The 27,142-nt window shown below is 45.7% G+C and overlaps 1 protein-coding gene across 2 annotated transcripts in view; it reads left to right on the top strand.

The window, feature by feature from the left end:
• CABLES1 (Cdk5 and Abl enzyme substrate 1) overlaps nt 1–27,142 on the top strand; it is a gene marked incomplete at its 5' end in the record, with an annotated part of 94,974 nt that overhangs the window by 25,955 nt on the left and 41,877 nt on the right. Inside the window, 2 exons of one of the 2 annotated variants that reach the window (XM_081150265.1) lie at nt 16,309–16,380; nt 21,704–21,796. In XM_081150265.1, coding sequence (XP_081006391.1) covers nt 16,309–16,380; nt 21,704–21,796 — 165 coding nt within the window. Of the gene's footprint in view, nt 1–16,308; nt 16,381–21,703; nt 21,797–27,142 lie in introns of those variants that run through there. The other variant, XM_081150266.1, reaches the window with a different exon arrangement.

The following is a 27,142-nucleotide window of genomic DNA, read 5'->3' as shown; positions in this document are numbered from 1 at the left end:
ACAGAAAGAGCTTTACTTCTTTTGAAACAAACTTCTGGAGAACTCATCAGAATTTGAAAGGACTGTGGGACAGATGTCCTACTGCTCAGATAAGTATGTGTGACCTGCAGAGGCTCTCCTGAGATGCTTTTGAAATCCTGTTGGTTTTTCCTCTAATTGGAGCCAGCCACCATGTGGGGTCATGGGCAGGCATGGTGCAGGTGGCGCCTGCCTGGGCTTGGTGGCTTGGTGGCGACCCGAGTTGGGCAGCCAGCCTGGTGGGAGGGAGAGATCACTGAGAGCCTTCTCTCCTCCCTGAGAGACACATGTTAGCTGCTAGTTCTGGAAAAGGCCAGATGCAAGTGTGGGGACAAAAAATATTTTAATTCTACCTTTCTAAGTTCTTCCAGCTAGTTTAATACTCAAATTGACATTAACAGGACCAAATGACTAAATTTATCATTTGTACATATGAGGGTTTCACAAGAATATAAGACTAAGGAGTTAAGGCTTATCTGCCACCTTGAACTAAGGAGAAAAAGGGGTAGCAGATGGTTTGGGACTTCAAAGGGCAGGAAGGCAATTCACTTGGAGATGGGGAAAGCAAATGTTTGGTAGATAAATGTTTGCTGGGCCATCTTTAACAATGGGACAGACAGGACTTTGATCAAATGGGCCTTGCTAGGTTCCTCCCTGTCTATCACACACTACTTCATATTATACTATAGTTATCTGTAATGATAGTTCCCTTCTGGGAGCAGGTCTTCTATCTAAATTCTTTTAGACAGTTAGGGGGAAGGAAGGTTGAAGGTTTTTCCTCAGTCTTTCATTTCTTAAAAATAACCAGCTTAAAATAGTCAATATCTTTTTGAAAAGGCATGTTTTGGGGTGGCAAATTCTACTTCCCTTCACAGAAAATGAATCTCTTTATCAAAGTGCCACCTCAGACTGTTTAATATAGTAGTTGCCTGATCCTTAGCTACTATCCCCTGGCTCTATGGCCTTGGGCAAGTTACATATCATGTTGGAACCTCAGTTTCTCCATCTGTAAAATGGAAGTCAGAATAGTACTAGCCTTACAGGGGTAAGAATTAAATGCAAAGATGTCCATAAAAACCTTAGCAAGGTGCTTGGTATGTGCTGTTTGCAAAATGAAATATAAACTTGTAACAAGGGCCTGTTGGCTTCCTGATCTGGTCTGAACCTTGCTGAGAGTCGTTGTGTTACTTGAAGGAATGCTAAGCATGCATAGGATGAAGGTCTCCTTTCTTTCACATCTTTGCTCTGACCTCCAGAGGGTTGGGTGGCAGGGCAGCTTCCAAGCTTTATGCTCTGTGTTTCTGGGTTCCAAGACCACACGCCCAAGGCTTCTCAGTAGCGTGTTGATGGACCTTGGGTCTGTTTACGCCCCTTAAGCTTTTTATTAGTTTAAAAGCAGAAGCTAGATTGCTGGGATTTTATAGACCTGGGAAAATGGGCTCTTGATGATTATGAGGCATTAAATTGTGGAGCCAACTAAATAGGCACAATCCAGCATCAGAGTGAGCCTTGCACGTCCTGACATTTGACAAGCTTCAGTTTCAAAGGACACATTTCAAAACCCAGGAACAGAATGTCTTAGACTGAGCAGAGAAGAGTTTGCTTTTCCTTTTAGAGGTGAGTGAGTAAAGTATTTGGGGGCTGGTGGGCTTTGCTAAGCCGTGACCTGCACGCTGGGCCCTGTGTGTTCTTACTTGGATTATTGGTCTCCCGAGTCCATCTCAGCACTGACACCCAGGAAGTCTTCCCTGATTCGCTCCTCTTTGGTCCTACGCTGAGGCCTGTGGTTCTCCCTTCTTGCTCACACACCGTCTCAGACACGTATGTCTATACACCTTCCATTTTCATAATTCCCTCTTAATGTACCTCCCCACCAGGTTGTTTTTGAGGACAGGGACTATGCTCTCTTCATCTGTGAATCCCCAGCACCTTGTCATGGGTGCTTAATAAATGATGGAAGGATGACTGTGTGCACAGATGAATGGTAGTTTATAATTCTGGAGCTCTGTCCCAGGTGGTGGAAGAGAGCATTCATGTGCAGTGAACCATCCCATGGTATATGCTCTTTTCATCAGCTCTGAGTATCTTTATTTATGCCTCCATTTCTTGGCAAAGATTTACAGTCTTTCTGTTTTGCTGCTCTTTATTTTCCTTTTAACAGGTCAAAGTGTTATTATTTCTCCTGTCATCTTTAGGAATCTACCCAATTTTCAGAGTGAGCCCTCACTTCTGCTCTCCTATTACTTTGACTCTCAGCTCCTCAGCTTTTTCCAGCATTCCTGCCGCCCACTGAAACCCTAGTTGCCCGGCCCCCACGGAGCAGAGCCAAAAAGCTCCACAGAGCCTCACTAGGCTCCCACCCCCCACATGCACCCTCCTGGAACTCTGGTTGCCCACATCCCATCAGCCTTGCATCCTTGCTGCCTGGGGCAATGCTCAGAGCTTGATTGCATTCCATGCTCTGGCCTGCATTTAGCCAAAGTCTTAAAGTTTTTAGAGCTGTGTTTACCGTCTCCATACTAGGTCTCTAGCCACCCAGAAGAGGGACCAGGTCTTACATTCCTTTACTCTCTTCTTTGTATTCTAACACCTAGAAGAGCCATGAATACTTGTATATATGTGGTGATAACGATGATAATGACAACTTGCTCCGTCTCATCGTAGAGACAGGACTGGATCTGGAACCCTGCCCTGCTACCCTCTTAGCACCATGTCTTACCTGATAACAGTGGTTTCTGATCTTTTCTTGGACTCTAATATAGACTTTTAGAAAAGGGGGGAAAATGGACATAGGTACACACATGCATGCTTTGCACCTGATTTTAGAACGCCCACAGAATCCTCGGGGATCCAGGGACTGCAGGTAACAGATCCTGCACTAAAGAATGACACTATTGAGCTCTGGCTGGATGGCTCAGTTGGTTGGAGCATTGTACCATACACCAAGGGTTGCCGGTTCGATTCCCAGTCAGGGCATATACCTAGGTTGCGAGTTTGATCTCCCGTTGGAGCTTGGCAACTGATCCATCTTCCTCTCTCACACTGATAGGTTTTTCCTCTCTCCCTTCCTCTCTTAAAAAAAAAAAAAAAAAAAATCCCCGGGTAAGGATTACAAAAAAAGAATGACACCATTGAACATTCTTAGGAAAATAAAATGGCAGCTGATTGCATTTATTTTAGTCCATTGCTTTCTGAAAACATCAGCTGAAAACAGCATATCCCCCACCTTTCAGGTTGTTAAGAATATATTATTTCCACAATAACCGTGTGGCATCACACCCAGGCCCTGACATAAAGGGACCATTCAAACCTCTTGCACAAGCTTTTGCCAAATAATCCAGTCTGCAGTTGAATCCACATTACATCTAAGTGAATATTCATGTGGTTTTAGGCACAGCTCTCAGGCTGCACACTGACTTTTGAAACCTTTCCTGAACAGCCTGGACTGTGGTTGCTAATTATGTATATGGTGAGGCAGATGCACTAATAATATATTTTCAAAGAGCTCTGAACAAGCTGTTAAAAGATTAAACTACCTCCCCAGACCCTGACAAAAGCTCCTGGAGGGTGTATTGTCTTTCTTCTTGAATGCCCGAAGGTGCTCCCTGGTTCTCTCCTAGAAAACTGTATCAGCCTTTATAATAAAGAGAGTAATTTGCACGTCTGTGTTTCGAAGTTAAGGAAATTGAAGTCTCAGAGCTCCAAACAAACAACACTTTGATGGGTACATTAAAAAGGTTTCTTTTTTGCCCTTTGGGGATGCAGGAAGAAAGGGGATGGACAGGTGGGCTGTCAGCAGGTGTTGGGTGATGCAGGGCTTCAGTCCCATCCCAGGTGGAAGTGACAAGCGGGCCTTCCTTTCTCACCTGGTGCCTGCTGCCGAAAACAGCCCCTAACCCACATTAGAAAGGAAGGGGACCGGCTCTGCAGTAAGGTAGTCTGGGTCCTATCCTTGCTCTCCCACCATCTAGCTCTGGCCTGGACAGGTCAGTCAAGCTCTGTAACTCTAGTCAAAGGAAATGAAACAAGATCCATTGTTTTCAAAACCATATTATCTACCGCTCTAAGGACCTCAGCAAGGGCATTAGGAGCTCCACAAATGGTTGATTCATTTTCACCATGTATTTTTCCCAAAATATATTTTTCTTACATATATAAATTTAATATATCATATAAATATTTTTATGGCTTGATAAGATATAATTCATACACCATTTATTTAAAGCATACTATTCAGTGGTTTTTAGAATAGTCACAAAGTTGTGCAACCATCGCTACTATCTAATTTTAGAACATTTTCATCACCCAAAAAAGAAACCCCATGGCCATTAGCAGTCACTCCCCATTCCTCCCACCCCCCACACCCAGCCCTGGGCAACCACTAATCTACTTTCTGTCTTTATGGATTTGCCTCTTCTGGGCAGTTCATATAATTGGAATTGTACATATGTGATCTTGTGTGACTGGCTTCTTTCACTTAATAATGTTTTCCAGGTTCATCCATTTGTATCATGTCAGTATTTCTGTCCTTTTTATGGCTGAATAATATTGCATTTTCTTCTTCCACTCATCAATTGATGAGCATTTGGGTTGTTTTCACATCTTGGCTATTGTAAATAACGCCACTATGAACATTCATGTCCAAATTTTTGTGTGGGTATGCTTTCATTTCTCTTGGGTTATATCTAGGAATGGAATTGCACGACATATGGGGTAATTTTATGTTTAACATTTTGAGGTTTAATTTATGTCTGTACATATTATATACTTACATGCATATATAGTTATATATAAAGTGTTTTTAAAGCTGCAGTAAAATACAAACTCAGTAGTGTTCTATAGCAAACCCTATCACACTGGTGAACACCTATATGTTAATTATGCATTAATTAACTTATGCTGCCAGAGTAATTTGATTTTGTGCAACTAAGCTTCACCTGCGACATCTATTTAATTGAATTGGGTCCTGAGATGTTTAAAAATGGTTACCATGGGCACCTACTTATCTGTGTCAATTGGGATTCTCTCCATACTGTATAACCAAGACCAAAAAATAAATAAGTTAGATGCGGAGATTGACCTTAGACTAGAAATGTCAGTCATAACTCCTGGTTTCAGATATTCGTTCATCAAACTCACTCTACTGCTCTAATAGTGGTTGAGTTAGAAGTAAATTTTATACATTCAGATTTATGAAATTTATAATTATCCTAATCTGTTTTATGTTTTGGGATGTGACGTAAGGTTTAGTTTGAAAAAAAGGAAACGTTCTGCTTCTCGAAAAACAATTGAACATCAGTGACCTGCTTCTCTTTGAGGTCCCAGCTCTGGTTTCAGACCTCATTCCTCACCTGAGCTCCGCTGCTGCTGGCTTGCTGAGGCTCTTGGAAGAGCCTCTCAGAAGAATGTTAATCTGACTCCCTGGAGCAATTAAGATCCATTCTTGTCCCTCGTGGGCTAGCTGTAGACAGTTGTCTGTGTTGTACTTGAGGATTTATTGAGCACCTACTATGATAAGGGAATATGCTGGTCATTGAAGGGGATTCAGAGAAGGGGAGACAGTAATTTGTCTTCAAGGGACTTGCAGTCAGGTTGCAGATACAGGGTATAAGATAAGAATAAAATCAGTCATTCTGCAGGTATCTAGATACGAATATTTTCAAATGTGGTAAAGATACCAAATGTAGGAATTCAGAAAATGTCAGGTGGCACTGCCTTGCGCCTAAGGAGGACAGTAGGATTTGGGTGGATGAAGCAGATTCTGAGTTTTCTTTTGAAGTAAGCTTCGGTCACCCTTGGGGCATTCCTTACCCATAAATCCCTTGTGAGGCCAGTGATTCAGCTGTGCCCACTCAGTTTACAATAACGGGAATAAATATTAGGTGGCCAAGGAGAAACAAGGCATTTTTAAAAAAAGACTTCCAGAAGGGATTGAGATCATTTGGAACCCTTGGTAGGAAAAGGGATGATATGTTGGTTGAAGCTGGGTAGATAAGAAAGCGTCAATCTTCGTTTTCATAAGTTGCTATTGAGCAGGGGCCACAGTGAATCTGAAAAACTACAAAATAAAGATTGATGAAATCCCATCAGTCTTGAATTTGCTATAAACTATTGCATGCTGTTTCGGAGCTGTCAAAATCTATTTCTGTTGAAGGCCCTTCGGAACAGAGAAAGGTCATGTTGGAAACCGAGGGAGAAACTCAGGGGAGCTTTTATGTTGGAAGGCAGCCTCCTGAAGGTCCTGCTAAATACCGCCTGGAAGTAACCAGCTCAGCCTGACTCCCTGCTGGTTCTAATTAGCTCCCATTGACACCTCAGCTCTTCAGGACTGGGGAGCCAGGGAGAGGAGTTTGACTTTCTCCTGGCATCTCCAAGTCTTTTGCTGCAAACCCCCTAAAGCTAGAGTAGGGCACAGCAAGCCCTTATTTTGCTTTCTATGTCTATCTGGCTTAGAAAGTTTTCAGCATGCAGAGGCATTCCTGGAAAGCACCAGTTAGTCCCAATGATTGAGAATTAAAGGTGAAGCCACTAGTGCTCTTGGCCCATGGTCAGGGTGGGTGTTTGAGAGACGGCTCCATTCTGAGTACAGAGGAGAAGGTCCAGGATTAAACACATTTCCTGAAAAGGTTGGGGATGAGCAGAGGCCATGGATGCATCAGACACAACTCAGGTACTGGTGGGCCTTCAGAAGGCTTGGGAACAAGTTGCAGTCAGCCTCCGTCTAAGGGAACAACTCCGGCCTACTGCACTCTTGCTCCCCCACATAAGCCCTGCAGCTGTTCTGGCACCTCCTGTTCTTCTGGTCTCAGAAAGAAACACTGCATGAATGTGCACACACTTCTGCGCACACACTTATGCAATGCTCAAGTTCATGCCAGCCCCCAGCTCCACCCATCTGTGCATGTTCATTTGGCCCTTGGGGGTCTCTCCATCTCCTAGAACTGACCCTAGCTGTCTGATTGCGGACCTAGCTGTCTCCTAGCTCCTATTGGCTGCTTCCCTGACTTTGCTACAGGGAATTCCTCTGTGCCTTGCACAAATTGAGTGTTCCAGCCTCTTCAGCCCCACCCTGTTGAGCATGTATGTGAGAAGTTCTTCCTGGGTTTACTCGTTGAACCATACACACTGGTCTGGTCAATCCTTCTCTGGAGTAAACTCCCCTTGCTTCTTCCCAGTTAAACTGGGCTCTCCTTTGAGCTCACTTGTGCCTTCCTCTGCCTCCCACATACGCCACACTTGGTCTGTCCTGGCCTTAAACTCTGGGCCCACGTGCTGGATTCCCAGCCACGCTCCCCACCTGGCTCAGGGAATCCCTTTCACAAACAACGCTGGATTTGATTCCTTGAATGCTGATGTGCACCCAGAACATCCATGAGTTGGCCCCAAACTCCTTGGACTGGTTATATTAGATCAACAGAGCTCTTTTTTCTCCAGGATGAATTTGGTCTTTTTATTTTGAGTGGTTTTCCATTGCTTGTTACCTTCTCACCCTAACCCTGTCCTGACTTGGCCCCCACTTGTCAACACTTCCCCCCCACTCAAGAACAATGTCATTTACCTTATCAGCCACACAAAACCCCAAACTTTTCTAGATCTTGTCCCCGCCCCGACTAGTACAACTGCTTTTGGTTTCTGCTCTTCTACACGTTAGCTCAGCTTGCTCCATCCATCTGCAGGGCAAGGCACTGCCCCCAGAGATGAGGCTGAGAGGGAGACAGAATGCAGCTCTGTCACCCAGCCTGTGGCCCTGAGCCGGGCCCTTTATTTCCTGATACCCTACGATTGGTGCAGGAGACAGGGTAGGTGCCTTCAGGATGGCCAGGTTGCTGTGTTTGCTGCTGTCTTCTGACGTCCCCACTAGTCCCTTTGTCAGAAGAGTTTGAACTTGTTCCCAGAGGGAATCATGTGGATCTTCAGATTGGGAAGCAACACGATATAAAAGGTATCTTGTAAGGTAGGTAGAGTGGCAGTGGGGAGGGTGGACTGGGAGATCTGAGGAGTGAATTCTTGTCACGTGTTTCAATTCTGTTAATAAAGCTCTTAACACTGAGATAACCTCACACCTTGGTTTTCCAGAATTTGATGTGTCTGATGAGAACCTTAAAATGAAAGTAAACATAGGCAAGCGAGTGCCTTTATATTCTCTGTAAACATTTAGAGTTGCTTTCATGACCTGCATATAAAAATGTAGAAACAGATCTTATTTGAACAGCTGATTGGCAGTTCTTGGTGTATTGATTTTAGCTTAACTTTTGCCTGATTTAGCAGCTGGAGACTTTAAAAACAGCCAGATTCAAAATCAGTTTTCTAACATTTTCTCTGTTTCTGGATCTGTGCATCTCTCCTTTCCTAAAAGATAACCTTTTTTTCTCCCTTTACAAGGAAGACTCCTGAGACCTGCTGGGGAGTTTGAATTGCTCTGTCAGTACCCTGGGTATGGATCTGGCTTTAGGCGTATAAGCTGCCATGGGGAGTGGAGGATTTCCTTGCACAAGCAACCCAGCTGTGTGCCCTTTGCTCAGAGGCACTGCAGGGGTTGACGGGTCCAGACAGGGTGCTCTGCTGGTCGCCGCAGCCTGGTGACCTGGCCCAGCCAGTCTGCCAGCACTGTCAGATCCCAGGGCTCTCCTCTGGGATTTCCTCCAGTCAGTCTAACCAGCCGCCGTTGCCAGGTGAGCAAGTAAGGGCCACAATCAGTTTCATCAGCAGCTCTGCTGCTAGACAAAGCTTTAGATCCATGGAAAGCAGAACCAAGCACATATCTGATGAACGTATTTTCAGGCCGAAGCCAAGGGCACTTTTGCTTTAAGACTCTCTGTGGCGTCTGTTAAGAGGAGACAGCTGACTTTTCTTTCGTCATCTGTGAACACATATGTATTGCTGCAAAACAGTTTGCTTCTTCAGTGAACACAGTCTGATTTTACTTCTGCTAAAAGAGCATCTGAAATCTTGGCTGTGAGATTTGCTAAATCATGAACACAGTTACCATAATTTAGCTGCTGAATCTGGAGAGCAAGCTCATGGTGCTGTGGCTGTGACAACTGAAAGCTGGGTTAGAGAAATGAAGGATATAACCATGGCATGTTAGAGGTGCATTGGCCCTTAAGAGAGCCTGGTATTTGAAAACCAGCGTCTTCACCAAAGATATGTCAGTGGAAGTATACTGCTTGGATAGGTAGAGGTTCTACTCTTCAGGGCTCCCTTCGGTAGTAGGCTCCCACAGTAGATCAGTCTACAAGTTACAGACTTATACCGTGCTTTTTAGGACCACTGTTTCCACCTGAGCTGAACACTTTTGCAAAACAAAAGAATGTGTCTGTGATGTAGGGATATAAGAACCAGGGGGTGGGATCTTATGACGTTTTACCAGGGGGCTTTTTTATCTGCCAAAAGGCCAGCTCTGCTTTCTAGGCTGGTGAGCCCCAAGCCCTTTCTTGCTGAGCCCTGATTGGGGCCCTTGATGAAAGCTTTGCAACTCTAAGTCAGAAGAGGAGGCTCAGAGATGGAACACCCTTAGGCTCTGGATTGAAGTGGGACAGCTCACTGTCCTGCCCCTACTCCTTGCTGCGGCCCTGCAGCACCCGCTCCACCTGGGTAGTGGTCTGTGTCCTGGTTGTTCTCTGGCTCCTAGAAAGGTCTCAGGCCACTGCTCCCACACCTGCAGCTCCCATGGTGAAGGCTGTTGCACCTGCGGGCATCAGCACCAGGCCTTGAGGGTGGGGTTGGAGCCCTAATCCTACTGGTGGTCCTGCATTTCCCTCCCCCCTAACTGGTGTGAGCAATCAAGTGTGGGCCCTTTATGGTTACTGCTTTTCTTGCTAGCTCATCGATAGCCAGAAATTGTGGAGAGAATATGGTACCCAGCCCTGGGGAATGCATCCTAACCTAGGGAAGGACCCAGGATTCCTTCTTGGCTGCCGTCTACCTGAGATCCCATTCTTCTCACGTGCTCAGATGCTGTGTCGACAGCAGTGGAGCCGGACTCCAGCTTCGTTCCATGGCAGTGTTCTTCCCGATTGCCTTTGTTTTTAAAAAGACAGACCCTTCTTTTCCTTTTCACAGTTTTAATCACTGAAAGGGCATACAACAAACTCTTACAGGGTGCTCTCTTGGGCACTGGGGTTGGCAGATCATTTCCTCAGTTTCTACTTTATGCATTTCCTGGTTTGATTTTTTTTTTTTAGCGAGGCACATAAAATTCCACTTGGAGAAATGAATCTTTAATAAGCTTAAGGAGAAGAAATCCATTTTTTTAAAATTTATTTTTAAAAGTATTTATTTATTTTTCAAATATATCTTTATTGATTTCAGAGAGAGGAAAGGAGAGGGAGAGAGAGATAGAAACATCAGTGATGAGAGAGTCATTGATCGGCTGCAGCCTGCAACCTGGGCTTGTGCCCTGACCAGGAATCAAACCCCGATCACCTGGATCCTAGGTCGACGCTCAACCGCTGAGCCACGCCCGGCCGGGCCAAATCCATTTTAAACAGATCACACCTCATACCTGTGAACTGCTCAGCTGTGCTTGGAAGGGACTGTCCCTTCTCCCCACCTGCCCCTCCCACTACTGAGGGTTTTCTGCCTCCCTGTACTTGTTGTAGTGAGGTGTGAGGAAGCTTTCTGAGGATGATTTCTGGGCTTCTGATGACCAGACTGGGAACTTGTATGTTGAGTAGAGAAGGCCCACTAGTCATTGTGAGCTCTCTGGGAAAATCCACAGACACCCACCCGCCTGATGAGGGAGTTCATTACTTTATTCAGCCAGTCTTGATTGAGCACCTACTGTTTCCTAAGCATACTCCATTCCTGGGGCTACACAGGTGAGGAAAGCGCTGTCCCTCCCTGAGCAGCTCCCTGTCTAGTGTGGTTCAGTTCTGTCTGGGGGAGGGAGATGGTCAGTGGGAGAAAGACACAGTAGCAAAGCAAATAAATTACAAGTGTGTGGGTGCCATGTGACTGCATTAATAAGTTATTTTTATGGTTGGTTTTTGTGTGTGTGTCATAATAACTGTCTGAACGGATCCTAGGTAATCATGACCTCAGCTCACCCATCACCTGTGTAATTGAGGTACCCGTGAAGCCCTTACTTCCTTCGCACCTGAGCAGTGGTAACCATGCCCTCCAGTGGCCTGTCTACAGCAAGGAAGGGGGCTCCTCACCTGGAGAGAACTAGAGCCACATAGGAAATTTCCTTTTTGTGAGGATAGAGATGGTAGCGATGGTTCGTCCAGATGGCCAGGGGTCCCTTCCTGCTCTCAGAGTTTGTGTTTTGCTTCCAGAGATTTTTAGCATTCCCTGGGGTTCCAGTGCGCAACCAGGGTGGAGAGACCAGGGGGTCACTGTCCTTGTTACAAGCTGGTCGTAACTCTCAGACTAGAAATGTCCCCTGTGGTGTCTACAAACTGACGTTGGCCTTTGGGCTAAACTGCTGTCCCAGGTTACCCCATAAGGGATTAGCCATGACCAGTGGGCACTGCTGGTCCCAGGGATGACCCTGCCCTGGCCTCACCGGTCAGCAGGGACAGCAGCGAGCCCAGAATCCAGCTTTAGTGAGGTTCTTCTGGCACTTTCCCTGCTCCCTGCCCACATTAGCACTCTTTCCAAGGTGCTTTGTTCACTGGGCTAAGAAGTGTCCTTCTTCCAGAAGCACTGATGAAGGTGCCCTGAGCCCAGCTCTAACCTCCCCCCTCACTCCTGGGGTCTCCAGAATGCTGTCAACTGAGACAATGGCAGAAATTCGGCCAGCTTTCAGCATGGCCAGGCTGTGAGGCCCGTTTACTCTCAGTCAATTAGTGTGGGTGGGTGGTCACTGCTCCTGCCCTGAAAATGGAGCCAGTGACACTTTTATGCCTAAAAGACACTTCTGAAATACTGGCCCTGAGTCCTGCCTCCTCTGTCACAAGCTTTTCTGTGTGATTTTCTTCTTTTTCTCCTAGTGACTTTCCTTTAAGCTTTTCAGTGTGAGTGGATTTATTATAACTACTACTGTGACCAGCCCTGGGTCCCAGGAGACAGTGACTTGCACTCACAGATGAACCACTAGCCCTAATGAGAAGCAGATTAATTTGGCCCAAGTATGTATATCCAAATACATAGTCTTGTCACGGATAACGATTTCCTTGCTCAGGCAGAGCTGAACCTTCAAAAGGTAATATTCTGAGAGGAGTCGAGGCTTTAGGGAGGCCGACTTACATGGGAGTGTTGAATATGAACCACATTGGCCTCAAAAGTGTTTGTGGCCAGTGTGGAAGGGCCCAAGTTGTAATTGTCAGACAAGACGGAGAACCCGAGGACTCAATCTGAGGACCAGACACAGACTCTTCCATTTGATGATGTCGGCACATAATGCTGTTGTTTTGAGGTCTGCCGGTCTCTGACTGGATGTCTGCTTGGCTAATAAGGGGGCATGACATTTTGGCCCAAGGCTAAGTGTTCTTGTCAGTCATTAAAATATGCAGACCTTGCTTGTTAACTGCCTGGTGATAAGGAGTTTGCATGGCAATGGGCATAGTTTATGAAGCAGATTGTGGGGTGAAAAGTGCCTGGTGAAGGTTGGCCACCTGCCCTTAGCTTCTCTTCCATTGCGGGCTTTCTGAGGATAGAAGGCAAGGGGAGAGGTTGTTACATCACTTGGAAGGATCTAGCAGGGTGGCAGGGGGCAGGGATGAGCACCACTGTGTTACTACCATAGGACATGCCCTCATGGCAGGGAACAGTGCTTGTTTTATGTAGGAAGAGTAGGCACCATATCTGTGTTTTCATGGTGTCCTGTGATGGTTTCTTTATAATGACCGGTAGTAGTTCTTTCCAAGCTCTGAATCTCCATTCAGAGAATGTACTGCTTAGTTCCACTCATGAAAAAAGGGAATCACATCGTCCACTTTTTTAAAGAACAGGCGGGCATTTGGGCGTTGTTTTTTTTCTCTTTAAGGAATCCAGACTGTAAGTGTGTGTGTGTGAAAGACAGAGAGGGATATTTACACTTGTTTAACTCATGAACAGGTTATCAAATGTACTAGGTTTTAAAACACAAATTCTTATAAATGCACAGAAAGATATATTCTAATTTGGTTATTTTCTAAATAAGCACCTCCCTTCTCCAGCATAGGAAGAGCTGGATGCAGTCTTGTCATTGCAGAATTGTCAGATTGTGTGCTTTTGTGAATGGACCTATTTTTCCAGGTGAACACCCTGGTCTGAATGTTGGACAAGAGTCTGTGGGGCCGCGGGCTGCCCTGCTGGGGCCTCGTGTTCACCATGGGATCTGATTGCTCTTTTCAGATGGAGTGCTCCCCATGCTGCTCCTGGGGTGGTTGGGGGTTGGGAGCAGTCCCAAATGTAGAAGGAGCTTGAAGGATTGTTAATGGAATTCCTTGGTAGTCATCCCATGGATTCCCCTCGACTGTGAGCTCCTTCAGGACAGGAGTCAAGCCTGGGTCAGGTCTGTGTTTCCACCAGACCAGGTTTGCCGTTGGTATGGCCTTGCGGGTGGGTGCAGGATGTGTTAAGAGGATGCATCTGCCTGGCCTTTGCTGGGGCCTTGGGTTGTATCTTTACTGCCCAAGGAGCCAACCACAGAGCTTCCCGGTGGACCTCTGTGAGGGGAGTCCTTGGAGTTGTACAATGGCTTGAGTCACCCTGGCTGCAGATTGAGCAAAACATCTCTTTACTTCTATTTGCATCAATTGAGCAAAATGTCTATTTTACTGGTCACTTGAAAATGCTATTCTATTCTATTCTATCTAAAATACTATTTGAGGAAGGCTCAAAGTTTAACAAAATTTGTTGAGATTTCCAGGTTCTGAAATCTATACATTTATTTCTGCCTTTGGATAGAAATTCTGTCTAATGAAAATGTAAGTGTACATACTTAAATCAATATTTCACTTTTGATTTAAAATTCCCAGAACATTATCCAGAGATAAACAGAGTAAATATCATTTTAATCACTACCTTCTGGCTGTGGAGGAGACACAAGTATTAAGTAAAAACAGTGCACAGAGTCCTGGGGGCAGGGCTAATTTTATAGGTGGCCAATGCATCAGCAAAGGTGACCCATGAGTTAGTTATTTCTAGAGGGGTGTAGCTGTAGGAGGAGCAGCATCCCTGGTGGGCTGAGGCACAAGACCTTTTGGGGTGACCCTGCCACTAACTGGGATTGGGGGTGGGCCCAGAGCTAGGACAGCCAGTCTGATCCTAGTCATTTGAGGGGGAAGGGCAGGTTAAGGTACAGCTCCCGTGGAGGAAACTGAAGTGTCAATCAAAAACTCAGTAGCTACATGTCAGTAACTGCTCTGTGCCAAGGACTTTATGTCTTTCTGTTTCTTAATTACTCTCATTTTCCATTTCATAGATAAGGAAACTGAGGATCAAGGATTAAGGCATTTTTTAAGGCTCTTAATAAAGCCTCCAACCCCCAGGATGGAAATCCAAGTCTGTCTGACCTGGCATGCATGCCCCTTTGTGGAACTGCACTGTCCTTTGGATGAGGAGCATGGTGACGCCTGTACCCCCCAGCTGTGCTGGGTAGGGGTGGGACTAACTGGGTGTCTGCCCTGTCCCACTGGGACTTCATACTAGCCAGACCTAAGACCTGGAGCAGCCGAGCCTCAGCTGATGGCCCTGAAGCTTCAAAGCCACAGCTGCAAGCTGTTGTCATAAGGATCCGGTGAGCCGAGTCTGGGAGTCACTGGGCTGCACTGACCAGCCCTGCTTACTGATGAACTGGCCACCTATAAAATCAATTCCTCATCCCCTCAGGCCCCCCTGCACCTTTGCAGGTAAGACCAGTGTCTCCCCATAGCCATTGCCTCTGGTCTGGTTTACAGTTGGAATCTGGCAGGATGATAGAAATGGAAGTTTCTTGTGAGTTCATTGCAGAGTTGAACTTCAGGTCTTCCAGAAGGTCCATATGTCATGAAGACGCAGGTGATGTTGGAGAACTCTTGGTTCTCACACATTGACGAACGAGGGTCTGAGAGAATTAGGCCAGTTCACTGATGGAGGGGGAGGGTATGTGGTGAGTATTTTAAAAAGCATCGGGGTATCAAAGATTTTAAAAGGCTCTTAGAAAATTGATGAAGGCCTTGAATAGTTTGCAGCAATGATCTTTCTGATTGTTTCATTTTATATATTTTTTGTTCTTTAGAACATAGTTATAATTGCACGTTCTTAATGTAAATTTTGTCAACTATAATACAAAATAGACGTGTCCCTCTAATTTTAGTCCCATTTTTTTTCAAGGTGAAGAAAGACCCAGCCAGACTTTTTCTCTCTACCCTCCTCAGCCAAATCGCTTACTATGAAATGATGGTCCTTGTTCCGATGAATTTATTGTAAAGTTACTACCACCCACCCTGATCCCCATACCAGATAGTCTCAGTTAACTGGGACCTGGTCTTATCTCAGTCCAGCAAAAGAAACTAAATTGAAGAGGTTTTAGCAGGTGGTTTGCAATTCTCAAGCAGCAGGAAAGAGTAAATGTATTGTCTAAACATGCCCCATATGTATTTTTACTGGTTCCTGAGAGACTCTCCTAAAGGAATAATGCCTTCCTTGTTTCTAATTGCTTTTGAAATCATGGCCATCCAGAGACCATAACTTTTTTATTACACCTTAATGATTTTATTGCACCCTAATTGAGATTTTATTTAATATGGTTTTAAAATTTAATATTTATCAGCTAACCAGGTACAGACCACTAATACTTAAACCCTTAACAGTATTATCTAACTCTTGAGAAAAACTGCACACAGTACCTGAGTTGTATATTATAAGAGCCACCTTGTCTTTTTTTTGTCTTTTGGGAGAAATTGCAGCATAAAAAGGATCAGTCACTTTCCTAATCACCACAAAGCTACCATATAACTAGGGCAAAGACAAAATGGGCCTGGCATTCGGGGTGCAAGCTAGGAACACACGGCAGCCTCTTAAAGAGCCTCGTTTTTTTATTATTATTATTATTATTATTATTATTATTATTGTGGGAGGGAGGGAGTGGGGGAGAGAGAGAGATGTGAGAGAGACACATCGATTGGTTGTCTCTTGCACGCACACCTGCTGGGGCCCGGGATTGAACCCGAAACCCAGGTACGTGCCCTTCACCAAGAATCAAACCAGCCACCCCTTGGTGGTCAGGCCAATGCTCTAACCACTAAACAACACCGGCCAAGGCTGATCTTTTTATTTTTAATCGACTTTATTTCTTAGAACGGTTTTAGATTTACAGAAATGTCTGATCCATTTCTCAATGAAGTTTTAACTCCTAGATGTGTCCCCCACTCTCTGCAGACGTCGCCTAATCTCCCAGAGATCGTCCTTGGAGACCCTGGAAGATATTGAAGAGAATGCCCCCCTACGGAGGTAAGTTTTTGGTGCTGCATGTGTATGTATATATAAATGGCTTGCTGTACAAGATGACAGCCAAAGTTTGCTTTTTTTTTTTTTTTTTTAAGTCCTTGATCTACTGAATTAAATTCTTAAAATGATCTTCTGATCTCGAGCCTGATAGTTTGGGAACCCTTACCCTGAGTACCATTAGAACTAGAAAACTATTAAATTCTATTTATGTATTGGAATAGCCCAGTTTGCATGGGAATATGGGTGCTGTTTTCCTTTCATTATGAAAGCTGCTGCTTGATGAAGAGCCCATCATGGCCCAGCTTCCCCAGGTGCAGTGACCCAGTAGTCTCAGTCCTGGGCTTTGTTAGGAGGTGCCCACGATGTCACTGTGTAGCCAGTTGCTGGGGAAACTCTATTAGGAGAGAGCTGTGAGTGCTCCCTGGGGCCTGAAACGGTTCCATTTCTCTCTCAGGATTACAAAAGTGCTTGTGAGGCATCTCTTTTTGGGTGACAGCAATTGCTGAGCTGTGCCTTGCCTCTGACTGGCAGCTTTCCCTCCTCTAACCCTGCACCTCTCTAGCAGCCCCATCTGCACCGCGTTCCAGCCAGGCTCTCCTTGGTGGAGGAGACAGTAGTCACACACTGCATCTTTTTTGGTCCTCACTGCAGCCCAAGCCGGGTGGCCAGCGTGGGAGGCTCCTCCCTGCAGAAGGAGCTGAGGCAAGATGGGACGCTGGCTTTACAGGGCCTGCGTGGCAGGCGGCAGAGGATGTGCTCCCCTCAACTCGCACCAGCTCCTCTGGGAACCCACATATGTACCCTTGTGCTCTGGCTGCTGGCCAGGATTTGAGAGTCCCAGGGTCCTCCTTTTGAGCCTGGGAGGGTGCAGATGTGGAGGGAGGCATCTCACCCAGGAGCTGGCTCCTTCCCTGCCTAGAGCTTTACTCCCAGGTTCTAGGTCTTGTCCACAGACCACCTGGATGAAGGATGGAGCATAGAAAGGCCTGAATCTGGTCAAAAGTGTCAGGTGTCCCTGAATGTCATCACTGACATTATTCCAAAGAGAAAGCCAGGGCCAGACAGTTTGATTTCCACTTTTGAAGTCTTTTTTAAAAGGATTATAACCTCTGGGCCCGTCCTAGGTGAATGGTGTGTAGCTACGTGACAAACGTGGCTTGGATGCAAGTGTTCTTCCATTTGTCGCTATTTTAAAGGTTGGGAGAAGGGCTGTTTCCTTGAAGGAGTCCTACAAAAAGCTGCATTAAAAGTCAAATGAGGGAGCTGGCTCTGATCCATAGTAATCAGCGAGAGTAGAGGAGAAACGTTCTCAGGTGGCACCAAGTGGCTTTGGCATTTGAGCAGGTACCACAAATGGAAAAATCAATGAATAGAGCTGAAAAGCCCCTGGTGTTGCTGAAGGCTCCCCGAAGCCACAGTTGTTAGGGCTGCATGGTTGCTGTGAGCCAAGGAAACCAGGTGAAAAAATGTTACTCCTCTTTAGGGACTCCAGGTGGTTAAGGGGGGGCTGAGGAGACGCTCTGTTCCTGGTCATGTGCCCCCTCACCCCTGTACCCGCCTCTCAGAATTTGCCCAGGCTGGTCTCTGCTTCTGCCCCTCCTGCCTCTGGTAGCACAAACAAGCAGAATAAAACCGGCTTATCTGCCTCAACCATAACTTCACTCTTACAGAATACTAAATTTCCAACAAATCTTATGTAAATACAACATTTAAAAATAAGTCAGAAATCCAGGGTATCTAGGCAGTTTAAGAAGTCTTTATTTTCCCTAATGGACTTCTTTTTTAGCTTAAAGAGTAATTTCTTAGAAAATAACTTGTTTAGGAGATAAAATTAGCATGGCATAGCAGGAAGGGAACTTCGTTCAGGAGTCAGGGGACGTGAGTGCTTGGCCAGATTCTTCTACTAACTGGTTATGTGGCCTTGGAAATTCACTTAGCTTCTCTGGGGCCTCAGTTTTCCCATCTGTAAAATGGGAGGGGCAGATTGGCGGATTGCTGAGGTCCTTTCCAACTCCCCAATCTGTGAAATGAATATACTATTAATACACTGAAGTTATTTGGGAACTGGGGGCGGAAGGGTATTAGCCCAACTTGCTTTTAAACTCCGCACATTGAACAAAGGGCTCCAAGGCATCTATTAAAAACCTTTTGCATAATTAAGTGTATCCTGTAATCAGTGCTAACAAGAAAGAGCTAATCTTTCATTAAATTAGTTTTTAATTTAATTCTATCCTAATTTAATTTTGCATCACTTAAAATGTATGCTTTAAAATGGATATTTACACGTTAATTCAAGCGGTTTCTAAATTAATTCGTTCTTTGCTTAACCTGCCACAACCCGAGTGCTCAGTCTTCCGGTTTCCTTGGCAATTGTTGCTAATGCCACAATTCTCTTAAAGCATTTCTTAGGTTCCCTGGTGGTTTAGTTGAATGCTTAAAAAAAACGCAAGACAACAAACAGCTCCTTGAAAGAGGAGCCCATGCAGCTAGAATTGGGTGCTGATATCAACATAAAGCACCTTTGTTAAGTTCTCCTTTTGAAAGTCTTGCTTTTCTCTTGTGCATCACAGTTTGTTAGTGAGTTGCCTGTGCCCGCCTAGAACTCCAAGAACTGAGCATTTACAAGGAGAGGGTTTATAGACTGAGGCGTTTCCACTTGCCCCTGGTGGTTACCTTGTATCCTAGAAATAAGGACCCCTACTCCCTACTGGGTGTCCAGAAAAACCTCAGTTCATCTGCAGCACCCGTGGCAGCCACCACCACCTGCCCCAGTTTTCCAGCCTGTCTGGATGGGTGGGTGCTGGCTGGCGCTCTATTGAGCGATTATTGTACCTCCCCCTTCCCCTGCTGGCGCTCACGGCCACCTAGGGCTCTTTTGCTGACGTCCAGTTCCTGCAGAAGCCTAGGGGATTTTGTCCTCAAACCTGAAGGGCAACAGCAACTCCGCAGGCACAGGAGGCGGGAGCAGCTCGGGGGTTGGGATTGGGACCAGCTTCGCGCCACGGGGGTAGGAATGGGAAGGTACCCTCACAGTCTAGCTCAGTCTTGCTCTGGGCCCACTGCCCTGACCGGCTGACCCAGAAAGCTCTCCTTAGCAAGGGAGTGGGGGAAGGGGGTGAGGACACTCCTGAACACTTGGCCCTGTCCAGAAACTGATGGAAGCCCATCTTTGCACTTTCAGAGGTTCTCCCCTCTCCAGCGACTACATGTTTCTAGAATATTCTGCTGTGTGTGAGAGAGACAACTGAGGACTTTGAGTGACTTGCAGACTTGAGCATTGATTTATGGAGGTAGAACTGAGGCAGTTTGGGGTCCTAGGTCTGCTCCAGAAAGCTGCCCCAAGCAGGCAGAGTGAGGCTCTGTCCCCTTGAGCCCAGAGAAGACTGAGTCTGGGTTTAGAAGCCTGGAATGGGGAGTGGGATTAGTGGGTGCTGTCTGCTATTCAAACCCTCCCTGAAGTTCACAGGAAACATCTACTAAATGCCCTCAGACAGGGCTCTGCAAGTCTTTAAAAGAATGGATTTAAAATCAAGAATTCAGGACCCTTAATAAGGACTGCAGTTTTAACAATATAGGTGTCCGGTAGTAACAAAATATCCACCCTTTGTAGCTAATGGTCTTAATAATCACAGCACCTGAAATGTGTATGTATGAACATATGCATGAATGTGCATATTTGTATTTGATGTGCCACCTGACAGCTTATGAAGCTCTTGCACACATCATCGCAGTGAGTCTCCACAGCAACACCAGGGAAGGAATATTACTGGTGGCCAGTCAGGGTCTGCAGTGAGTTTGAGGGTGAAGGCTGGGAGGACCATGGTTTCTGCTGAAGCTCGCACAGGGCTACACAGGCTGTGTACATGACTGGAAGAGGGGCTTTCCCTCTTTCAGACCCAAGGCCAGGGAACCCCCTTTTCCTGATGAAAGTCACCAGATACCTGATGTGATGTCTTTTTTTCATTTGGCACTCATTCACTTCAGTGTGATTGTTTGCAAGTTAAATTACATTTTGAGGTGCTGTTTCTTATGAAAAAAATAATTTTCAATGCCCTCTGGGAAAAGGCTTCCAGAAAAACTGGCCCTTCCTAGAGGGTGGTTAGGGGGGTGTGGGGAATGTACATCCTGAGGTCTGGACCCGGGCATCACCTAATTTCCCCTGAGCTGGGCCCTTGGAGGATTTTAGAGATTAGGGTTTCCCTGCAGGTCTATGACCCTGCCCATTCCCCAGTCCTGAACCTGACCTGCCCCACACCCCACCTGCCCTCAACTACACCTCCTTGTTGGGTCACCTTGTTACTCTTGTACCTGAGGCTGCAAAGTTCAGAACTGATTGAACTTGGGGGTGGGTATCCCCAGCCCAGACCTCACTGTGGCTTTGGGCAGCCGGGTACAACTCTCCACAACTTCCTCTCTGAAGCGTCCCCAGTTCCAGTGGCTGAATCAGCCCTTAGGGCCCTGGTCAGAAAGGTTTAAGTAAACAACAAAATTTGGTTAGCAAAAAACAAAACAGAAAAGTCACAGCTCCCTTTTTCAAGAAAAGCATAAACGTCAGACTCTCGTTTCTTGGGTGTTTTGCTTTTCCCCTTGTTGTTGCAGCTGTGTAACTTAGAATCTGCCAGGTAACTTTGAAAAAAATATACACAAGTAAGGATCTTTTCAGCCTGTGGGCTGTTCTGTCAGCCCTGCTGTGCAAGCACATGGCATATATTCCAGGAAAAAATAATTTCCACCCAAGTCATTTTGTTCAACAAATATTTATTTAAAATTTATCTTAAAAACAAAACAAAAAAAGAAACAGCCACTAGCTGAGCCTCTGATTCTCGTTCAGAGTGAAGCTGAGAGTTCCAGGCACAGTCACGTTGAGAACGGAAGGCCGTTCAGGCCAGAGTGCTGCTACAAAAGAAAAATGGTTTATGCTTGTTTTTAAACTGAATTTTCCAGTGTTGGTTCCCCTGTAAACCCTTTAAATTTATAGTTTTCTGTTCCCATTACCTGTGTTGATACAGGAGGATTTTTTTTTTTTAAGATGACAAGAAAGACTAATGTCTTTGGAATCCGGGTAGGTTATGTTATTGTAACTGAGGACAATAGTTTTCATTAGCTGGCTTTTCAGAGACCCATATAAATTATTATCAGTATTATCAAGGAAGTTGTCTGTCGTTGGGTTTTTTTTTAAGCTTCCTTGCTTCCAGTCATATTGTCCTCATTATCCTTGGGGTGACTCAAACCATTTGTCTGGTCTTTCCTTCCTGTCTTTGTGTGGAGATGTCTCAGCTGTCCAGTGGGCAACTGACTGTGTTTTTGAAATGACTTTATTTTTCAGATGTCGAACTCTCTCAGGTTCTCCCAGACCAAAGAACTTTAAGAAGATTCATTTTATCAAGAACATGCGGCAACATGACACAAGGAATGGCAGGTACTATAGTAACAGAAGCTGCCCATCAGCCTCGAAGTTGTGGGAGGGGTGGGTCCAGTGGGGAAGGGAGAGGGGACCGTTTGAATGGCCAGACCTCAGCCAAGTGAAGCTCAGCCTGTTGCAATGAACAGGATCTCCCGTAATCTTTCCAAATAGACTATTTCCATCCCACACCCACCAGAAGCATCCAAAGAAAGCTCTAGAAAAGAATGCTTCCTAACACTGACCAGAGGCTTGGTGAGATTTTTAGATTATCCATGAACTGAATTTTTAATAGTACTCAAATATATTTTTATATAAAATTTTGAAGAGAAAAAATAGTTGAGTTTTTGTTGATGTTAATCCTTACCCGAGGATATTTTTTCCATTAATTTTTAGAGAGAGTGGAAGGGAGAGAGAGAGAAGGAAAGAGAGAAAGAAACATCAATGAGAGAGACACATCGATTCGTTGCCTTCCACATGCACCCCGACTGGGGCCAGGGATCAAACCTGCAACCCAGGTACGTGCCCTTGACCAGGAATCAAAGCCATGACCATTCGGTGTGCAGGCCAACACTCTAACCACTGAGCAACACTGACCAGGGAAACAGCTGAGTTTTTGTGTTTTGTTTTTTCCCTCTTTTCCAGCTTTGTTGGGTTTTTTTTCTGTTTTCACCAGGGCCATGTGCCTTGGTCGGTAGATGCCCCACCAGATCTGTGCCTGGACTCAGTCTTGCCACTGGCCTTGAAGCTGCAGGAGAGCAGAGTCATGGCACTGCCAGCAGGTGCTTCCCGGGCGCTGGTTCAGATTCCTGGGTTGCCGACCTCTGGGGCACGTGCTTCTCTAGCCCTCCACTTGCTCTTTCAGAAAGGGCTGTTAAATGAAAATTATCTTGGTTGAAGTTGATACAACCTTGATATTAAAACTATCCTGGTGCCAGCCGGTGTGGCTCAGTGGTTGAGCATCCACCCATACACCAGGCGATCACCAGTTCGATTCCTATGCCTGGGTTGCAGGCTTGATCTCCAGTAGGGGGCGTGCAGGAGGCAGTGGATTGATGTTGATGTTTTTCGCCTGTGGATGTTTCTCTCTCTCTCCTCCCTTCCTCTCTCTCTAAAATCAATAAAAAATAAATTAAAACAAAACAACGACAAATATCCTAGTGACAAATAGATCAGAATCGTCCCCGCTGACACGTCTGTGATTGAATGCTTAGTCCATTCATGGCAGCCCGAGAACAATGCTGGAACAGAGCTCAAGACCGCGCTGGGTGCCCTGGTGCTCTGTACCCCTCTGTACCCCTTAGGGACAGCTTCTCTCTACTAACCAGTGCCCTGAATAGTGGTTTCCCTTGAATGGGAGAGTTAGAGACACCATCCCAGTGCAGAGACCCTGTGCAAAGACTATTTTGTTTGATCTCCTGACTTATGAAGACCACTGATACTCTGGCACGTGAAAATTGCTAAAAGGTTGTTAGACTCAGAATGATGAAGGCCCAGAATTGCTATTATTTGGTGTACAATACATCGTACAACACAAACAACAACGATTACAGTTCATAAAGACTTATTTTCTTGAAGTTTACACCTACTTTTTAAACCTTAGTGGAATGGAGAACATAATTTTATGGCTATTCAGCGATTTTAGAATAGTAAAACTGAGCTCTTTTGTCAAATAATTTCCACACAGGCAGTATATATTCTTATTTTAAGTACAGAGCTTTCTGTTAAAATGTACCCAATTGTCATCTGTTAAACAGAGTATTTCGAATCTCTCCCCCGCCCCTCACTCCCACCGTTACAATTATTGTACCTTATTTAACCACTGTGTTTCTCTTGTCTTTTGTGGCTCTTAATTACTGAATCTAAACCTTATGCATGGTTTAGTAGAACTACTTATCCTTTATTTACATTTGTGTTTTTATCCATAATCTCTTTAGCCATAAAATAAGCATGAAAGCCTTTAATTCTTACATAAAGTCAATGGCAAAGCCGAAGGAGTGGGCTACATGAATAGTGTTCCCCACCTCGCCGAGGTCGAGCATACGAGTCAGATAATCACTTGGCAGGTTTGGTGGTGAGAGGATGTGGCTAATAAAAGGTTTGGACTAATGGGATTGCCGGTGTACATTACGGAGCCAACCCTTGACCCAGGAATAGTATAAACGGTCCGGAAAGCATGCAGTTGCTGGCAGTTTTGCTGGGGAATTTTCTGAGGGAGCCAGGAGAGACTATTAGCTTATCTGAAGATCTGAGAATTTAGGACTGGAATTTAGGACAGGAAAGCAAGCTCTCCCAGCTGTTATGGGAACCACAGGCTGGAGGCTGTGGCCGGCCAGTTGTAACCGCCCAGGTGAGAACTGCTTTTCCTGTGCCAAAGGAAAATGAAAGGACTGGAGGTGCTTCCCTTCCCCCTCTGCTTTATGAGCAAGGATGGGTTGTTCTTAGATGAAAGAAAGAACCTGGGAGGACGCCAAGAAGAAAATACGATTTCTGAGGAGACAGAAGGAAATCGTGGTCAAGAGCTGATGAATGGAAGGATGTGACCAGCCTTTCGAGAAAGGAAAGGAGAATTGCCCCCGCAGCAGCTGCGCGAGATCGTCCTGATGGAGCGTGGCTGGGGACATGTGGATGAGCTCCTGTCCAGCAGTGGTGGGTAGGAGGGATCCTGGTCCAGCTTTCAGAAGTCCCTATAGGTGCGATGGCTGGGCAGGGGTCTCCGATTCCCCCACCTCGGCTGTACAGAGGCATGTACACAACACCACACAGGAGAGACACTCCTGCAGCGAGTGTTGGAGCCACTCAGCTCAGGTTTCCCTGCCCGTGTTGGGGAGGAAAGAGACTATGGAGAAGGCTGGAGGTGTTCATTAAAGATCCTGAAGGTCTGGACTTGAAAACAGAATGGCCTGAGTACTGATATGTTCGCCTCTTGCACCCGGGGAAGAGAGACTGAAAAGGAGCCCCCTCCAGCCCTGACGTCTGCCCACTCAAACGCTGTACCCAGCTCCCGAGTCCCCTTGTGACCTTGGACCAGCACAGACCAGGGTCTCAATCTGTGGGCTGAACTTGGGGCCCCCATGCTGTCCTGGCTCTGAAGACCCTGGTGTCGAGGCTCCTCTGTTCCAAACCTGTGGACCGTGTGACAAGGTGCCAGCATTGAGGAGGATTTGGGCTCCCGTCTCCGCAAGGACCAGAGAGGGCAGCTGACAGGATGGGAGGGGAGCATCTGTCCTGAGGCTCGATGCCTGACCTGACCGTGAGTGTTAAGCACAATTTATAAGATAAAAAGAGAAAAAGGTAATAAAACCAAAGCCAAATATGATACAAGACAATCCTTGTGTTATTGGAAAAACAAAACAAAGAACCCGAGTCGACCTCATGATGAGCAATATCAGGGTAGCTGCTTAGAAATGAATCTTGGGGCCTCGGCCATCTCCGTGTTCACCCAGCTCTCTCTGCGGCATTAGACGAACCCCAGCTGGCGTGTGGAGTGGAAGTGAGCCCCTTCAGGAAAGCACGGTCCTGGCGGAGGATGGCGTCTGCTTCAAGTGAAAACCATCTTCACGCGTCTGGAATCAGTGAATTCTGTGAGGCTGGATTGGGGACCTGCTAGAGGCCTTGTGTGTGGCTGCCGTGTAGAGAAACAAGCTGAGAGTGTTTTGGAGCCACGCTGCAGACCTTTGGGCCCGGTGGAGCTAAGGATGGAGCCTGGACACCGATGACAGACCCAGCTGTGGAAGCTTCAGCTCTGCTGTTAGAGCCAGATGGTGTGATGAGTTTTGTTTGTTTGTTGTTTTTAGAGAGAGAGGGAGGAAGTGAGAGGGTGAGGGAGAGAGAGAGAAACGTCAGTCGGTTGCCTCCCGGATGCACCCCAATCAGGGATCTAACCCGAAACCTACCGGGTATATGCCCTGACCAGGAATCAAATCTGAGACCTTTCAGTGTACGGGAGGACACTCCAACCAACTGTGCCACACCGGCCAGGACTGTGATGAGTTCTCTACTGGTCCTGCTGGGTGCTGCCACCTCCTAAGAGGTAGGGGAAGTAATGGGAGCTCCTGCACTCCAGTTCTTTTTCTGCCTTAACACAAAGACAGGTTGGCCATGAGGAAGTCATGCTGGACTTGATAGTTGGAAAAGAAAGCAATACTTGGCTGGGTTTGGGAAGACAGATCACAGAAAGTTCAGACTGAGAAGTGGATTCTTGTGGCTGTGACCATATTGCCAAAAGGGATTATAAAATTATGACTATCATAAGGTGATAGTGGTTGTTATTTATTGAGTGCTTACAGGGTGCCAGGCTCTTAGTACTTGATAGGTTTTGTTTCATTAACTCCATTCAATGGGTGCTTGTTGAGTAAATGAGTGGAAAGACCTTTTAAATGAATTTCAGTGTTCAGGACTATATCTTGAGAAATGGAAAGAACTTAGAAATACGCATAATCCTTGAGACAGCCTTATGAGGAAGCTGTTACTATTGTTGTGTTAGGCAGAATAACATCCCCTGCACCCTTCCAAAGAGGCCCGTGTCATATCCCCAGGATCTGTGAATAAGTTAGGTTATGGCAATGGGGAATTAGAGTAACAGGTGGATTTGAGATTGCTGATAATCCTTAAAATAGCAGGTTTATCCTGGATTATCTGAGTGGGCTCAATGTAATCACAAGGGTCCTTAAAAGTGGAAGAGGGAGACAAGACTGGAGAGTCAGAGTTAGGGTGATGCAATGTGAGAAAGACTCAGCTGTCCATTGCTGGCTTTGAAGATGGAGAAAGGGGCCATTAGCCAAAGAATGCAGCAACCCCCAAAGCTTTTAGTGGGAACCAGCTCTGCTAACACCTTGACTTTAGCCCTGTGAGACCCATTTCAGAGGTCTGATCTCCAGAATTGTAAGATAATAAATTCGTGTTATTTTTAAGTCACTAACTTTGTGGTAATTTGTTACTGCAGCCTTAGGAAATGAATACACTCCTCATCCCAATTTACAAAGGAAGAAACTGGAACACTTAGCTAGAAAGTGGGAGTGGGATATTTATCCAGGCATCAGATTACAAAGCTCCTTCTCATAAGTGAAGGGAGGGGTGGGAGAGAAAATTCCACACACTGTAGAATAGCAAGTTGTAGTAGATTCTGAGAAAACTCTCTATTGAATTCTGATTTTTTAAAGCTCATTAGCTAAAGGCCAAGGACTGATAAAAGAATGACAAATGTGTAAGAATGCTGGGAGGAAGACTCAAGTCTAGAATGAACTAAAGATTGATAGAAAGAAAATTGGACCCTTGTAACTTTACTGGTGGGAATGTACAGTGGTGGAGCCATTGTAGAAAATGGTTCTGGAGTTCCTCAGAAAGTTACACATAAAGTTGTCG

Source organism: Miniopterus schreibersii, assembly GCF_964146895.1.
Source record: "Miniopterus schreibersii genome assembly, chromosome: 10".
NCBI lineage: Eukaryota > Metazoa > Chordata > Mammalia > Chiroptera > Miniopteridae > Miniopterus > Miniopterus schreibersii.
Note: the sequence above shows the minus strand (reverse complement) of the source record. Positions and strands in the feature narration are given on the sequence as shown.